This window comes from Zingiber officinale, chromosome 4A (assembly GCF_018446385.1).
Source record: "Zingiber officinale cultivar Zhangliang chromosome 4A, Zo_v1.1, whole genome shotgun sequence".
In the NCBI taxonomy this organism is placed as follows: domain Eukaryota; kingdom Viridiplantae; phylum Streptophyta; class Magnoliopsida; order Zingiberales; family Zingiberaceae; genus Zingiber; species Zingiber officinale.
Window position 1 is genome coordinate 3,655,456 of NC_055992.1, and position 18,234 is coordinate 3,673,689.

The 18,234-nt window shown below is 33.8% G+C and overlaps 1 protein-coding gene, 1 long non-coding RNA gene and 1 pseudogene across 4 annotated transcripts; 2 read left to right on the forward strand and 1 right to left on the reverse strand.

The window, feature by feature from the left end:
• The first annotated feature begins 938 nt into the window (after positions 1–938).
• Positions 939–2,011, forward strand: LOC121969315. 2 transcript variants are annotated; one of them, XR_006108544.1, is made up of 4 exons: positions 939–1,067; positions 1,190–1,218; positions 1,331–1,402; positions 1,470–2,011. It is a non-coding gene; the product is annotated as an uncharacterized LOC121969315 (long non-coding RNA). The 2 variants fall into 2 exon arrangements; XR_006108543.1 differs by having other exon boundaries at positions 939–1,218.
• Positions 2,012–2,113: 102 nt separating this feature from the next.
• LOC121969314 (protein NARROW LEAF 1-like) lies at positions 2,114–8,556 on the reverse strand. Of its 2 annotated transcripts, none has more exons than XM_042519339.1 (6): positions 8,265–8,556; positions 4,729–5,385; positions 4,468–4,611; positions 3,557–3,797; positions 2,746–3,246; positions 2,114–2,633 (listed from the first exon to the last, which is right to left on the reverse strand). In XM_042519339.1, the coding sequence occupies exons 2-6, from the start codon at positions 5,164–5,166 to the stop codon at positions 2,251–2,253; spliced, it is 1,707 nt and encodes a 568-aa protein (XP_042375273.1). In that variant the 5' UTR covers positions 5,167–5,385; positions 8,265–8,556; the 3' UTR covers positions 2,114–2,250. The 2 variants fall into 2 exon arrangements, with proteins under 2 accessions (XP_042375273.1, XP_042375274.1); XM_042519340.1 differs by lacking the exon at positions 8,265–8,556 and having other exon boundaries at positions 4,729–4,974; positions 5,079–5,385.
• An 823-nt stretch (positions 8,557–9,379) lies between these two features.
• On the forward strand, positions 9,380–9,520 carry LOC121974105 (annotated as a pseudogene).
• The last annotated feature ends 8,714 nt before the right edge of the window (positions 9,521–18,234 follow it).

An 18,234-nucleotide genomic window follows, 5' to 3' on the forward strand; every position in this document is an offset into this window, starting at 1 on the left:
GATCAACCGTACATATCCCCTCGGATGAGTCTAGTGGCTAACACATGAAGTGTTGCCACCAATGAGATCTGGGATTCGAATCTCGATAAAGCCGAGGTAAATATCTCTTTTATGTGCTAGTCATTATTCCAAAGGCTAATAACCGCCCGTGATTTACCTCTTCCGTGTTGACCCTGAGACGGGTTGGCGGGGGTACTGGGAGCGAACGTATTCGCCTTTTACCACCAATTAGATCAACCGTACATTAAAAAAAATTCAAAAACTTTGACATCATCACTCCATGGTGCAGTGGTAGATTGCTACTGCATCATCGACAATTCAGATATACGCATATCAAACTAGTGATCACTACTTTACCAATCCAACGCAATTGGAAGATATGGCACACATCATAACTCTATCTCACTTGTGAAGAGGAAGAAGATGCAAGTTCCCTCTGCATCTTGACAACCTTGAAACCTCCTTTTCAGTCCTTTAACGAACACATCAAATCCACGGGACAGTCGATCGGCCAACAACAGTCCAGAAAGGATAAGCTATTAAATAAGAACCTTTGTGGCTGTGGTCCTACAGATTATGGGGTGTGCCCTTCTTTGCCCACAAAGATACGCCAGACAACTGATATCTTGAGGCACTACAACTTGCAGCACAGCCACAAGCATATGTTAGATTAAACATGCAATTCATATGATATGTGTGCTGCTAGATTGCTATTGTATCTCTCTGTATTATGGCCATTATTATTTTGATATCGTATCGATCGACCTACTGAGACAAGAGTCGTTGTCGCTAGCTGTACAAACAAGGGACCAAAACATACCATGAGCACACATTTGATGCCAATGGCGCAAGTAGAGGATATCAAGGTTGGGTAATGAGATGTGATGTTTATATAAACAGATGGAAAAGGAGTTCTGCTAGCCATTCTCCTTTATCTCCCCGTTCGCTTGAAGAACCGGGCAACCTTGGGTTTTGTTTTGTTAGCGCGAGAGATTGAAGCTGCCAGCTTGATCTAGTCGAGGATCGACTTGCTGCTCTTGTTGGGTCTACTCCATGGAGTTGATCAGGTATCAACCAGAGATCAAGAATGAGTGTTTCAAAGAAATGATTTCCTCTACTAGGTCATCTGGCAGCTTCAATCACTCGCTCACTAACAATTGAATGATGTTCCATTTCTTTTCCTCGACAGGATTCTCTCACAGAACTAGCTAAACAAAGGTAGGAGAGTTCGACTTTCCTATGACACTTATCACATGTTTTCTTCTCCAAAAGTGTTTTCTCTTGTTCATTTAATTCTTATGCTATGCTTCATAATCGCTCGGTACTGCAGTTGCTAGGTCGTAAACTATCTGAAACAAAGTGACTTCCTGTGAGAAATTGAAGGTTTCAAGTTCTTATATCGGTGCGTACCTACTTTTGTTCATATCTAATTTACGCAGCTATCGATAATTCTTCTGAACTAATTCCAGGCAACCACAAAGCTTTTCTAGTGTGGATAGTGTACAACAAAGAGGCAAAACTGTTTCATATCCATGATTGTGCAACAAACAAGCAGAACTCAATATACATGAGAGAGAGAGAAACCACAAAACTTGTTCATGTAATTTAAGGCTTCAGCTAATGAGGAACACACATCTATAGTCGAAAGTCGTACCGGAAACAAACAAGTCACTAATTAACCAAAGTAACTGTTTATTTGTCCCCTGAATATGCTAAGGGGCGCATTAAACTATCCAGCTAATGATGGTACAATAGTACATACATAAAGCAATAATTCATCTAATTGATCAAGTGTATTAAACATTTTTTTTAAAACAATTGGGCAAAATCATCAGAATAAAATAACAACGAGCATTCTTGATCGACCTTGAGAAACACTAAGTCTGATACAGAAACAAATTTATGCAAGTGTAAGTCAAGGAAAACCTATTAATGAAATTATCTTTTACATATTTAGAGGCATATACTTAAAAGAAGCTATCGAGAAAACATGTGAAATGTCTGACAAGATGGTTAACTGACCTTTTGAACGTGTAGAACCACCTAACGAAGATGATGGCAAGGTGAAGTTTTTCTGTAGTTGAAAGATAATTCAGTCCTCCCTTTAAAAGGCTGTTGATAATTTTCGTCTCAAAACTGTAGAATTCATCCGTGTGTTATACAGATATCATTGAAAGTTATACTTGAACGAGTATGTCACACAATGAATGTCTTTGTAAATCTAATTGCCATGCTATCATAACATTGTCCCTAGGTTTCATGATCCCCAAAATGCAATGAAATACAAATATCATCCTTGGACGAGTTTATTAATGCAGATAGATTCCTCCTTTCAAAATTGTCATCCTCCACAAGGATTGCTGGAGACGTACTAATTAAATTTGGAACAAACTGTTGGTCTTCAATGTTGTTCGCAACCTCAACTCTGTCAACCTGAAACTCAGAATCCTTATGAAATGCATTCACTCCTGAACCAGTAGCACCTTCAGAATGGGAATGTTGAATGCCAATGCATAAAGGTGTGTATATTTCATCATCCTTTTTATCTCCCGAGTTCATTATCATTCGAGATGATTCACCAACTGTGCAATTGATAGAAGCTGCCAAAGCAAATCTTTGCTCTTGTAGGGCATCTGTAGTGACAAAGTGAAAGAAAGATACAATGCAATCAACAGGGGAAGATAAGGAGAAATAGTGCATTGAAGATTTATTTAATTTTACAGCATCAAAAGTGAAGAATCAAACCTTCAAGTCCTTGTCTTGTTGTTATGAGATCAAGTCCCAAAAGATCAAGAAGACGACCCAGATCAACTCCACTTGTCCAATTCTCGGGAGAATGGCCACTATTAAGCTTCAATCTTCCCCTGTTAGCAGTCCCACCCCAGATGATACCTATAGGCTTAGGTTTCTCAGAATCTTCTCTTGTTAGAACGATAAGGCTCCCACTATCACCTTCAAGATCAAAACTTTGCAGGTTCTCACCCACAACAAGGAAGTCTGTGAAAAAGCATATTCCTTTCTCGTCATTGTATTCAAGAGCATAAGCCATCACTGTTCCATTAGTCAAACCAGAGCTTCTCCCAACTTTCATCACTTTTCTCCCGACTAAGCTGTCAATTGGCGACTGGAGATCAATAAATTTAACATCACCGATCTCACCCAGTCCTTTGACTGAGGTGGTAATGCTGGAGACATCAAATCCATCAGCAAAGGGGATAAATGCACCATCAACTCGGACAAAAGTTTCTGCAGGTACACCAGAATGAAAAGGGTATATTTGATCAGCAAAGACAAACAGGTGTACAAAATAATCAAATTGAATAATATCTTGAAATACGTTTGGGAGTGTGAGTGATAAAGCTCGACCAATAAAAATGGCTTCAAAAAATCATTTCTCCTTTACATGTCTCGCATTCATTCAAGAATATTTTATCAAAAGCATTGACCTCACAATCCCATCGCATTCAAACAAATAAGCAAAACGAGGATTTCTAAGTCTAAGATACAAGATAATGTTAAACAAGATAAATTAATATAATGCTAGATCTTGAGCTACCTGGATTTGTTCCTGCATAAATCCCATACCAAACATCATCTGTAATGAAAGATGTGGCCCTCTCAACTGCACCAAGATAGACTCCAGGTCCAAGGTTGGGTGGTAATGGATGGAACATCTTTTGATTAGGATAATCCAGATCAACTGCAACGTGACGGTTTGTTAGAAACCCAACCTGTTTGTTTCCTGTTCGTCTTTTCACAACAGCCCCTAAGGTCCCATATGTCTCTTGGCTTGCAACCTAATATTAACATAAAAGGACATGGATAAAATCATAGTTTGCACTAGATTAATGAGAAACAGAAGCAAAAAATACTCATCAGCTAGAGTAATCTAAAGTTGTGCTTAACTCAAAAAAGCTATATTTCTGCATTTAAGACAAGTTGAGAACAAAATAACACTCAAACTTTAATTCGTTGCCATTAGATGGACTACTGTAGCAGAACTTGGACTAACACAACAGCTCACTTCCCTAAGATTCTTTAAATTGTCTAATAGGTTCTCACAGGCAAGAGGATAAAAAGGCTATAATACATGAAGCATTGAGTATTGGGTATAATAGATGAAGCGTTGAGTATTGGGTATAAACACAATCGCACACTCCAAATCACTCAAAAAAATCCAGATTAGGAAGCTGATGCAGTGTAGTATAGAAGAAACAGTAATCAACTGATTTGAGTGTCTCAAAGAACCATTAAACAACAAATATTGTTAGTCCAACAATAACTCTTAGAAAATAGAAGTCAAAAGCCCATGTTATGTGACATTGCTTTTTCACTCATCAAGCAATGAACTTCACAAAATCTAGTAATTTATTTAGATATTGCGCAATAAGCTATTCCATACATGTAGGGGTATTAGAAACATTTGGTTTTAAAAATAAAATAAAATTTTGTTAATGTACTTAGTACCTGAGAGCCTGAACCAATACATTGATCACTTCCTCGCAGCTCATCGACAAGCTTATTGTACAATTGCTCCTTGGGAGTTAGTGTTGGTGTGCCATAATAAGAGAATTCCACTACATCCACATCACACCATATGCCCCCTGGACCCTGAAAAAATTTAAATCTCTATTAAGTATACAAGGCATGGTAACATTAAAATTAACTGCAGCATGGAATGCTCATTCTCATAACACCAACCCAACTGTAAATGAAACTACTATTTACCTCAAGGGTAGATGGCAGGCACTGGTTGAGACTGAGCCATTTCTTGTGCACTTTGTGAGCAACAAAAACGAGAATTGCTGGGATGTCAGTCAATATCCCCTCTCTGATTCTATATCCTATTGCAGTACCAAGACTGAAACGACGAAGAATCTTACTATGGAATGCTCTTATAGTCATCAGATCAAGTAGTGTTGTGGCTTGCTGGCCAGTTGGTAATTTACCAACATGTGCTGGTAGTATTCCTTTCTGGAGGTTAGCAAAGTAATTAGCTCGATCTTCTGCGGCAGCATGCATTAGGGTAGAAATAGGCCATGAAAAGTATGCAACACTAATTTCAGAGTGCTGACCACCTGATGCAATCAAATGGAGGGATGTAAGAGAAGGAAGCTGACTGCAAAAATTTCTCTCCATGCCCAAGCCAAACTCCTCCAATTGCATAGAGTGTCTGAAATCTTCATCACACAAAATGCTTCACTTGGAGAGTTGTTTGATAGGCCCACATCAAAATGGTTTTTGATCTATCAAACATCAGTAGCATAAAAATCACAGAATGCAAAATCTGATAACCAGGAAAGAAGGCTCCATGATTTGGATCTCTAAACAATGGCAAACAGATCAAGGGAAACCATGCATTGCGAATATTGTCATTGCAAAACCCTGATAATGCCAAAGTCCAGGTTAGTAGAGGTAAAAGCATACAAGCTGCATGAAAACAATAAGCCCAGACTATGATCCCAGTGATATTACTCATCTCTATAGCTAGCATAGTATACAACTTATCAAAAAAAAGACAAATCAAAATAAAAAGCCACAAATAAAAGAAATAGTATAATGTTGCACAAAAGACGAACAATGAATAAAGTTTCAAGCAAAGAAAACAAACTGGAATTCTTTTTATTAGCTGAAAAATGTTGAATTATAGGACTTTGGACCACTTGTATAGACTTACTGAAAAGCAATCCTGCAAATAAACATTCTCAATAAGGGAGGTATGCTAGAATGTAATTAAGATTATAATTATTATTGATTGTTATAAAAAAGGAAAAATACCAATTGACTGAAACTCACCAACCTAGCATGTTTGGTACTTAAGCTTCTTCTAGGGCTGAATCATAATGCCTTATGTGTTGGTACAATTGGTTTTGATGTTAGACAAAGGGCCTTGTCACAAGTGTATGCATGTTTGACATGGCACGATGAAATCCCGACACATCAAGGGTGATTGTATGTCAAACAAGAGGAAGTCCAACAGATCAAAGATAATCAAATGCCTAACAAAGCAAGTCAAGGTTAACTAGAAGCTTGACATGGTAAAGAAAATTCCAAACAAAGTCCTGGAGAGCTCTGGAGAAGGGTATTCTCTAATGACTTGGCGAATTTCATTTATGCAACAATGAATGTGAATGTAGGTGTAAAATTGGAGAATCGAGGGATAAATTAGGCTGGGACAAAAGCCTTAGAATTTGCTTAGTGAATGCTTCAATCGACTGAAAATGACCTAGACCTTCAGTTTACCAATGTAGTAATTGATTGGTCAATCGACTAATCAAATGAGTCAACAAAGTTGCTCTAAAAAATTCTCTGAAACTCTTTTCTCTACTCATTGCAATTTTTCTTTTGCACTTTTGTAAGTAAGGCATTGTAAGATGTTTCTCCGCCTCCGAAAGGTTTCTAAGAAGGAGAGAGATAGAGAGACTCGTGGAGTGACATGCTAAATGGTCATAAGCCATAGAATAGAAGCTTGGAGGTTGTGGAACCACATAAAACATTGAGTTAGCATTCTTTCTCTCTTTCTTTTGTGTATTTGTTTAATTGTGCATTGCTTTTAGTTTTATTGTTGCAGAATTAATTTTCTTACTACATTTAAGCTTCGTTTAAGGCTATTCACTACCCTAATCTTAATCCTACATTACGATTCAAATAGAGGATGAACTCATGGGACAGTAAGTAATATTATCAATATCTAAGGGTTTGAACAATAACATAAAACTCTTTATGATAGGTGGAATAGAATTCTCGAGTTTATTGAGTTTCTATCCAAAATGCAATTGGATGTCCTTTTTAGCTCAATGTTCCTCCTATACAATACTAGTACCTATCCCAGGCACGGCACAGATCACCTCAAATAGTTTAGAGAATTTTCTAATAACAAGGGAGTTAGTCATCCTTTAGAGAGATTTAGTCTACTAAAACCATCCTTTCTTAAGGCAGGGTTATAGGAGTCATGATAGTACTAAAATCCCCTAATAAAAGGTCATGAAGTCATGAGAGCTTTGAGCTTCTTGAAGGGCATGCGGTTTGGATAGTCCTTGACTACCTTAATCTTTTCTAGGTCCATCTAAATGTTCTCTGCAAAGATGATAAAGTCGAGGAAGAGGTCCTAGAGTTGCTAGAATGAGCAGTAATTCAGATAAACAACCCTTTTGTTTCTGAAATTTTACTCCACAAATGAGAAACAAATAAATACAACATAAATAAGTGATATTACATTTGTCCCTTTGATTTCATCAATAAGTGGATGGAAGGAAGATGACTTACTTCCTTTCTTCTTTTTCCTCTCATTAAGGTGTGATTAATTCAACGCACATGGAAATTAATGGGAAAATGCGGGGGTGAGTTGGGGAGAAGAAGGTCCTTGTGTTGTTCATGAGCAAGCAAGTGGTCATTTGAATAGACAACTATAACTTCGTCATTTGTTCACTTTCCTGATCCATCCACTTACTGGTGATCCTATTTGAATGGAAAGGAGGAGCCAAAGGGTTCTATTCATTTTCATCCATCCACTCATTCATCAAAATAACCGGTGAATTAAAGCATCTTCCTACTCATCCCTCTAAATTTGATCCCTTTCGTGAAAATAAGCAAATCTTTAAACTACGTGATTTACCCTTCACTACAACAGCTCCAAGTAAAAACAACCTGAAAGGAAAAGCATGTAAAAAGTCCTTGATACTTGATACTTGATTTGAGTTAAGAAAAGACTGCACATTCTTAGCTGAAAATAGTGTCGGGGCATTGGTGGAACAAATATCATAATATTGCTCCACAACGACAAAGCTTATGGACATAAAAGGTAGCAAACAGACTATAATTTATCCAAGGAAGATTGGAAGGACCATCTAGAACCAGAGATCGAGTCAATCGATGGTCCCCGGCCCAAACTAAAACAATTGGAATTCACCATCATGTAAAGTGAAAGATTTAGCGAGCAGGGGAAAAGTTCGCCTTTTCAGCCAAAAACAAAAAACAAAACATTTTGCAGCATGGATTGATAAAAGGGGAAAACCCTAGATCGAAAATCTCTAAAACTAGTGGATTCCAGATAATCCTCTTCAACACACCACACGGAAGCAGAAGAAGCAATGAAAATCAATTCCGCCCCTCCTACTACAAATCGTACACGCAAATGATAACAAAAACAAAACAAAAAACAAAAAGCGTCGCCCCTGCAAGACCGTTCCTTTTTCAGTTCCCCTGGCAATATATAAAGCGTTTCAGGACGGAAACGAATGAAATGGGAAGAGCGGAAGACTCGCCTCCGGACCAAATACAATGGAGTGCCCGCCGAATCCAGGTCTGATCTTTCTGGCGTGGAGGACCGCGCGGAGAGGTTTCGATAGGCCTCTTCTGGTTATGGAGAAACGGGAAAGTTACCCACGGCCTTGGCCACCAAGCTGGAGGGGGCGCCTCAGAGTTGGAGCATTTGAGGCTTTGAGCAGCAAGCGTGGCCCCAGCGACAGGATTTCGCAGAGGCAGAGGGGATCGAGGGAAGAAGATTGAGCGAAGACCAACGAGGAGAAAGAGAGGGAGACGGAGATCTTAAAGACCAGTAAAGAGAGGAGGGCCAGTGGCAGAAAAAGAAAGACCACACCTTTTTTTTATTATTATTATTTTTTTTCTTCTGGAAAGCAGCAGGACACTGCCGTAGCACTTGCAGAAATTAATTGTAAAACATATTAAAAAATATATAAATAATAAAACAAAAAAATATTTTATAAAAAAAATATTGAAAATAGAAGAATGATTTTTATAGAGTATTCATATCAATGTGATTTAATGTGACTTTACTCGGGCATTAAAAAATAGATATTTTTCATCTTTGTTATAAATGTAGATTTTATTTAAAATCTTTTATTTGACAATATCTAATTTTGTATCGATTTTATTTTATTTTATTTCATTTTCATACATAATTTATTAGTTCATCGGACTGCGTATATGCAAATTATATAATAAAATTGTAAATTGGTTTAAATGTTTATATATTACTGGACGTTATTTTATCAAATACATATCTTATAATTATTATTTTGTTAAAAGTATATCTCTTTTACTGACTAATTAGTTAACTTGGGTGAAATCTAAAATAAAATTATATTAACATTCTTATTTTTTCCTATTCATACCGTATTAGTTGATAATTTAGAATTTGAGACTTAGTTGTAACATGTTATTGAAAATTTTTCTTATTGATCAATCATGAATCTAGGGTTCAAGACTCAGCTGTCACATATTATTGATATTTTTTCTCATTAATCAATTATAAATCTAGAGTTCTCTTTAGCCTCACATCTTAAAATTATCAATACTGTGAGCAAAGAAACTTCTATAATACCTTGGGCCGACGATGTTAGAAAACATATTTTTATAGATTTTTTTTTTTTTTTTGGCTAAGATCGAGTATAATATTAAATTAATTTTTTTATAAAGGGAGCCGTTCCGGTAGCTTGCTGTTGGGATTCTCAAATGTCACTCTAGCATTACACTATTGCATGAGTCTGACATACCCTTATCTAATTTATGATCGATATTTTGACTAAGATTAAGTGTAGTGTTTCTTCTTATCAGTTTAATATCTGATATAAAAATTAAATTAATTTTTTCATGAAGGAGAGTCCGTTATCCGCACGTGTTCATTATTATATTACACACGTAATCAGTGGTGAAGCCACTTGTAGCTTTGGTGGGGTAGTTGTCTCATCTCAATTTTTTTGTAAGTACTCTTATAAGTGTATAAAATTATAAAAATATTAGTCTTGCCCCACTCAAAAAAATAAATGTAGAGGCAATTTTTAAAAATTAAAACTATTTTTTAGATGTCAATTATTTTTCCCTCATATCTCTCCCTATATTGCCCCACCTAATATAAGGGGTTTAGCTTAAGCAACGTGTGTACATGATCACTAGTATGGGTAGAAAAGTTGAAATAGATGGATTAATAAGTTGTGATATAAAAATGATAAAAAATAAACCTGTAGTAAAAATTAAAGAGAGAGGAGATAAGAGATTGATGAAGATTGAGATGACGAGAAAAGTAATGTAATTAGAAAGATAAGAAGTTGAAATTACTGATAAGTTTTGAAATTATAATAATTGTGAAAAAAAAATATTAGCGTAACTTAATTATTTTGGACTTCACCAAATTAATTAAAAGTTGGTTATTAAAGGGTTTAAATTCTTAATTAAATAGTAAAATATGAGATTAGCTATCCCTGAGAAATTTCTCATCAGTTACCGGAGTAAATTGGGAAGTGCATGCGGTGGTTAGTCTGGAAACTTGGAAAAATTTATGCAAATATGTCATAGCGGGAGATCAAACTATGAGTATCTGAGTGACAATTCCTATCGCGGCACTATAGCTCTGGGGATCAAAATGATAAACTCAGTTAGTCTTATTGACTATTCCTTAGTGACTGATTTGACCCAATAGAAGTTTTCCACACGGCTAACCTAAAAATCCAACATCCTTTTGGTTACGCACCTCATAGTTGGAGATTGAACCATGATTATCTAAATAATAATTTGGATGTCCTATCGCATCACTATAAATCCAGAGACCATGATTATATTAAATCTTAATAATATTATTATATAGATTCAAAATCTTCACGCTAAGAGCATTTACATCATATACCTTATTCAAATATTTTATCATAAATTTTAAATAGGATTGCTAAAAATCTTTACACTAGCTATTTATCAATTCCTTAAATTATACATTTATGAACAATACTTTTCTAAATTTAGGGAATTAATTTCATTCCCTAAATTTTATACCTAAACATTATAAATGAGAAAAAAGAAATAAGAAAATTGATATATAATGTATTAAAGATAGATATTCAAATTTAATAAAGTAATTTTTTTTTTTACTTTAAATTATACATTTTAGATAAAGAAATTATATAGATATTCTAAAAATTATTTAAATTTTATTTATTTATTATTAAATTAAAATAATTACTTATATATTTTTAAATGAATAAAAAAATATTTTTAGCAAAATCACACCCCATCAATCACTCTTATGTACAGTACAGTGTACATTATTATTTTCTAACACATCCATTATATCATGCCGAGGAGACAGATTTAACTTGCTCAGTAACCATTCACATCTTAACAACATTCACATTCTAATTAAAAAAAAAACTGATAAACCCAATTAATTCTGTGTGACTAATTGAATTCTATCCAAATTTTTTATCGACCACTAGAATCAAATACTCACAACAAGTGATCAAAAAGCTTAGTATCATTTTGTTACATGCCTCATTTAAAGAAAAAATCTTACAAATTCACTATGATTGGAATCGAACTATGAGTGTGTAGGTGACAATCAACTTAGATATCTTGTCGATGCACCATAATCTCGGGGCACATTCACATTTTGAAAAAATAATAAATTTAGTTTGTCTTATTGACTAGTCTTGAGATGACCAGGTCGACCTTATTGACTAGCTCTGAGATAACCGACTCGGCCCTACGAAATTTTCCTATTAACCATCAGAGTAAATCCAGAAATACTTGTAATTCTAGAAGTCCAATATCCTTTGATTACACACCACATTTAGAGAGATTATGGGGCACATTCACATTTTGAAAAAATAATAAATTCAGTTTGTCTTATTGACTAGTCTTGAGATGACCAGGTCGACCTTATTGACTAGCTCTGAGATAACCGACTCGGCCCTACGAAATTTTCCTATTAACCATCAGAGTAAATCCAGAAATACTTGTAATTCTAGAAGTCCAATATCCTTTGATTACACACCATATTTAGAGAAAAAAAATTCTACAAATAAATTATAATTGAGAATTGAATAATGGATATCTAGATAATAATTTGAATGTCTTATTATTATTATTATTATTGTACCATAGTCTCAGAGAAATTAGAACAGTTATTATAATTATGGTATTAATTATAAATAACTATAAAATCGTAGTTTTTAGAATATTATAACAATTAAAGTTTCGTGACTGTTAGATCGTGGACTTGCTACATTGATATGATTAAATGATAAATTTAAGATTTAATATGTATGTTAATAAATAATAATATTGAATAATATATTTAAGAATAACGGTATCATTTTATATATGATAATGAAAGAAAGATATTTTTCTTAATAATAATAATAATAATAATAATAATAATAATATTATTATTATTATGGTGACGACGTGATGTGATGGGGTGTTAAAAAAAAATAAAACTCTCTTCTGATTTCTATCTTTTTAGTTGAAAGACATTTTTAACATAATAATAAAATTATTACTATTAATTTTTAGATCACGAGTTTAAATCACAGGAATAATTTATAAAACTATATACACTATCCTTTTTTAGGATTCACACGGACAAATCCACATGAATAAGTTAAAAAAAATTGTAATATTATCTATATGCTTTTTAATTTTAACAATTAATATTTACATTTTATTAAAAAATATTTAGCTAAAAATAACTCGCAAATAAACTTATAATCCATCGTATTAGATAATTTTATAATCCGTGAACGATAGGCGACGGCTCACTGCTAAAGGGACAGCGCCTCGACTTGCACAGGATCCAACTGGCGACTGATCTGATCCGATCCGATCGGAAAGTAAATAGATTGCGGATGTGGATGTTCACGAATCTTTGTGCAATCACAGAACAAGCACACGTAGAATATTCTACGCATTTCAGAATCGTCCTTATCCCAAAGGATAACAATCACCCTCGCATCTTGCTATTCCTCTATCTTACTTTATACAACAATTCTACAAAAATATAAATAAATTGATATTTCTAAAATTATTTCGTGATTATAGAAGAGTGTCAATTGGGATGGATTAAATGATTTTAAATTGAGTTGAAGTAAAAAATTTATAAAAAATTTCAATATGAATTCGATTTATAAATCTAAATCTAAATTCAATCTGAAAAATCCTAAACTCAAATAATTGGATAAAAAATAATTTTTTTCCTTATAATTATTTATTTTTTCTATAAATATCTCTAAAATTTAAGATAAACCATCCACTTTATTAAATTTAGACTTTTACTTTTCATTATACATTACATTTTATTCTAAAAATTTCTGTAATCTTCAATTTTTTATTATTATTATTTTTCTATCTTTTATTTTTTTTATTATTTCTTCTCTCGCTATGTGATATATATTTTTATTATTCAATTTATTTCTTTTAATTTTTTCACTTCCAAATTAAATAATATTTTATATTTTAATATTTAAGAAATAGAATTCATTCTTTAAATTTTAGAAAATAATAATTTTTTTTACATAAAATACAAGTTCTAATTTGGAGGTGGATGTTCTAACTTTGATATTGTAATTAATTTTTAAAATAAAATAAAATTAAATTTAATTCTAAAGAAATTATTAAATTTTAAATTCAGATTAATCTGAATTTAATCCGACTCTAACCTAATCTAAAAATATTTCAATTTGAATCCCACCCGATCTTGATGTAATATAAAATTAAAATATCCCAATTTAAATCCAATTCAAATTTGAAAATTCTCAATCTTTTTATGATAGATTCGGATCGAATTGTTGGATAGGATTTATCTTTGACACGCAAACGGCAGAATAAATAAAAATATAAAGGAAATATTTAGTATGTCATGCAATAGTGTTAAATAGTTTACAGTAGCCAGCACCTAGCAATGTGTCAACGCCATTAGGACTCCCTTTCACAACGCTTGCACATTATAAATATATATTTTTTAAAAATTATTTTTATAATAATTTATCTATTTAATAATTTTAATACAGATAAGAGGAATTATTAATATATATTTATTTTTTTAATAAGTAAACTGTGTATAAAAAAACTAGGGTACATATATAGAAATAAGCAGTGTAATCATAATACATTTTTAATGTTTGTTAATATGCACATTCTGAAAAAAAAACAAAATCCCTCGGACTCCATAATTTACCTTTCTTTATACAATTTGAGAACATATTGTGAGGAACAACTAACATGAATATAATCTATCTTTCACTACGAAAGTTAATATGCACATTCTTGTAGATCGACGTCTATCCAATTGACCCTAAAAAAAATTATTTTTAGTTCTCCATAGTCCATGCAGGGTATATCAAAGTAGACATAGCAAAGTTTATTACCTTAGTCAATAAATGTCCACCATGAAACAACACTCGAATAATTAACATCATTTGTAGGTAGACATTTCCTATTGCCTATGAAGTTATTCTATGATCCTCATCCATAGGACCGCAACTGGGGCACCCTTCCATAGAATAGGTGCTTATGTGACTTCATTACTTACACAACATGTTCTCTGTATAGTCCTATCTGTCCTTGGTAGGAAGAAGTCATTAATGTACGAGCATCCAAAATGTAATTGCATGTCTATATTAGGTATAAGACTTTCAGACCGTCCACACTAAAGGCTTCTTAGGGCTATGATACTTAAAAAAAGTCATACGCCTAGGTCACCCCTCCATCTTACTCAAACAACTTTGTCATCCTCCATATTACTTCCAAAGACGACCAAGTTATTAGGAGGCGCTTGGTTTACGGAAAGAAATGAGAATATGAATGATATTAATTAAAGTGAAGAATGGGAATGAGGAGTTTTGAATCCGTGGGACCCATCATTCCATTTCCCACATTTTATTTGGTAATAGCTCAATCTCATATTTGGAGGTTTAAATCCGTGGAACTCATCATCAATACCCCAAATCAAACACTAACTTTCAATCTCATTCTCATTCCTCACTTACACTCCCTCTAACCAAGCACTCCCTTAATGTTATCCATCCAAAGTTATCAACAAAAATCTTGTTTGGTTTAGATATTCGATGAAGATAATATGCCTCTTGGCCTCGTTCACTGTCGACGATCTCTATGACAGAGTTTGTCTCCATCGCATTCTAAGTTTGTCGGTTGAAATCACGACTAAGTCACGATTGCCACCGTTGCCAGGAGCAGTCACGACCTGCGACTGTCATCTGGCTCCGAGTGTTAACATTCATGGAGTTTGTCTCGATATCTAGTCGGTGGATGATTCATGACTCAGTCCTCCAAAATTCTGGCAAAAATGCGAGTCGCATGCGTCGACAACCACGCCGGGTGGCTTGTGATCAACATCCGTGGCAGGCCGGCATCGGAAATAGCTTCGGGAGGCCAACGATTGATGCTCGTGGCCTGTAACCACGTTACTACGTTAGTCACAGAGTGGGTGTTGTGCAGCGAAAAAAAAAGGACAGAGGAAAATTTTAATTTTAATTAATCAAACAAAAATTAAGAAAAAAAAATAGAAAAAGTTGGATTTTAATTAATATAAAAAATGTTAGCATTTTTTGTTTATGGCAAAGTCTGTGTTTTTAAACAAATGTTAGGGGTGTTTAATTTATGGGAAAATGGGAGGGGAATGATAATGAAAATAAATTATTATTATTTTTAATGTTTAGATTATAAGAATAGGAATATAAATGAGAGAATAAATTTTTATAATTGAGTTCTCATGTTCCTCTTTCGATCAGTTATCATTTTATTTTCAACCATTAAAATTTTCTCTTTATACGCAGCCACAACTCTCCTTTATCGATAGCAGCAACCGCAGCTCTCCTTTTTCTCACATCTCCTCCATCAGCCGCAACCCCGCCTTCGTCAGCCATAACTCATCTCCATCAGCCGTTAAAAAAATATATATATATTCGATTTTTTAGTGTCGGCGTCATAAATATAAAGAGAGATAAATATAAATACATAGATATTAAACACATAACGGGATAAATTTTATATTGTTGAATCGACCTCTGCTATTATACTAAAGATGTTATATATTCATTGTCTACGCTACACCCCGGATTGATGTATCGTTCTCTAGACAGCCACGAAAATAGAAAAATGTCCAATGAAGTAACTGTCATATAGTATTTTGGTCAATTTCAATATATAATTTCCTGTACTTTTGAAAAGGAGGGAATTACAATCTTTGCAGAGCTGTTTATTGTATTTATTATAATGTGTTGCTTTCTAACTTACAATTAATTTAGATTCAAATGTGTATGATATATATGGGGGAAATACAACTCTGATTGATTTTATGTGGAGTACCTAACTGAAAAGATGTGTGAAGAAGAAGAAGAATCGAGCAAGATAAAATGAGGCAAAAAGAGCAAATAGTCTCACATTTCCAGAAGTTCCTTGTAGTAAATGTCAAAACCTTTTCCTTGATACTTGTACATTTGTGATCTTTTTTTTCTATAAGCTTGGATAAAAACATTCGAGTAGCAAAATAGAGTGTCTTTTCAACTCGAAGAATATTCCAACTTCCAAAGACTATATAAGTAAGGATTCATATTTCCATATCATAACCAATAATTCTAATGAAGTGTGCGACTGATGCATAAGAAAGTTGTAAATTGAAATTATTTTCATAAGTCAAAAACAGTGTACTATAATAATGGGTAATCACATCTCTTAGCTACAAATTAAGAACTACTCAACACCAAGAAAAGATATACTAATTATTCACCTGTAATAATAATATATTTACAAGTAAAATAGATTAAATAACAGACTTATTACATAGACTTACATATTCACCACTAGTATTATATTGCTATGCTTTTCATGTTTTATAAACATCCTTGGGTGGGTTTGTTTGTTTATATACTCGGATGACATGATTTATCAATTAGAAAGTTCTTGTTTTTTGTCTATTAAATTTTGTGCCCTTATTACATATCCTCGTTAGTTATGCATCATTTTCTATTTATTTCTCTTATATTTCATTGATGTTTTTTGCTTGTATATTGTAGAAAAACATGACACGGCCTCCTTTTAATAGTAGAAGTCAAAATTTAATGTGTACATTGTGGGTTAGACATGTCATGCTTATGGCTATGTTGGTTCTTATATTCTATCAACATTCGTATCTGATCCTGTCCGAATGAGGAAAGCTGGAAAGCTGGAGATAGGGTGACTACTGACGAGAAAACGACCTCAATCCTGCAAAACAAAACCAAATCAGGGAAGAAGTTCTTGGCATTGACCCTCTGACGCTCAAGTTAGAATCAAGAAGAGAGAATGAGTAATCGAGAAATAGATAAATCTTGTCTTTCCTCATACCTAGTGTACCCTTTTATACATTTCTTTGTGATCGTTCATCTGCTCTTATTAAATGATATTAATTGCCAGAGGAAGACTTCTTTGTCTTGACTTCCGTGCATTAATGATAGATGGAGTATTCTTCTTTGTCTTGGCTTCTTCATATTTAATGACAGACGGAGTATTCTCTTTTGTTTTCTCATTCCTTCCTATGTAATGTCATTTCTTGTGCCGGTCGGGCGGTCCGAGCTTCTCGTTTTCCGACCGACCGAAATAACCGGCTACCTGTTTGTCCATTCGTCCAACCGGCCCATGATATCCATTCGTTTGACCGACCGGGTGATCCGCTCGGCCACTCATTTGCCGACCGGGATAACCAGACATCTACCTTTGGCTAAGGCTCTTTCCGTAAGTCCTGACATTGACCGCCTTGACTTTGACCAATACCGTGTCAATTGACCCGTGAAAGGTGGGCTCCCCTTTATCGCCGCATCAATATCAAATATATTGACGATCTAAAATTTACCAAATAAAAAATAAGAACGAAAAACAAATTAAGCGAATGCAATGGATTTTTAGCTTTTTAAAAGAGAGTGATGCGTTTTATATTAATGAACTCCGTATGGATAGGAGAACCTTTGCGATATTATGTGATATGGTAAGAGATGTTGGGGATTAAAAGACAAAAGAAATGCATCTGTTGATGAAATTATGATATTTTTTATCTATGTTCTGCACATCACAAGAAAAATAAAACAATTAGTCTACTTTTTCGTCAAAGTCAAGAGATTATGAGTCATCACTTCAATCTTTGTCTTCATGCAATTTTGAAACTTCACCACATATTACTCAAAACACCAAAATATATACTCGAAGACTGTGAAGACAACAGATGGAAACCATTTAAGGGAATAAAATATGACAAATATTTAGTAACATGTTAGGACCATTATGTTTTAGTAGTCTTTCCAATTATTAACTTATTGGAATATTAAAGGGTTGTTTAGGCGTGTTAGACGGTACTTTCATTCCAGTGACACCTTTTACAGAAGAAAAATGTTATTGCACAAGAAAGGGAGGTATAACAACAAATGTGTTAGGAGTATGTTCCAAAATATGCAATTT

Coding starts and splice junctions, on each gene's coding strand:
- LOC121969314 (XM_042519339.1), bottom strand. CDS start 5,166: ATGCAATTGGAGGAGTTTGGCTTGGGCATGGAGAGAAATTTTTGCAGT. Junction 4,612..4,728: donor GCCTGCCATCTACCCTTGAG/GTAAATAGTAGT, acceptor AAATTTTTTCAG/GGTCCAGGGGGCATATGGTG. Junction 2,634..2,745: donor AACAAGACAAGGACTTGAAG/GTTTGATTCTTC, acceptor TTGTCACTACAG/ATGCCCTACAAGAGCAAAGA.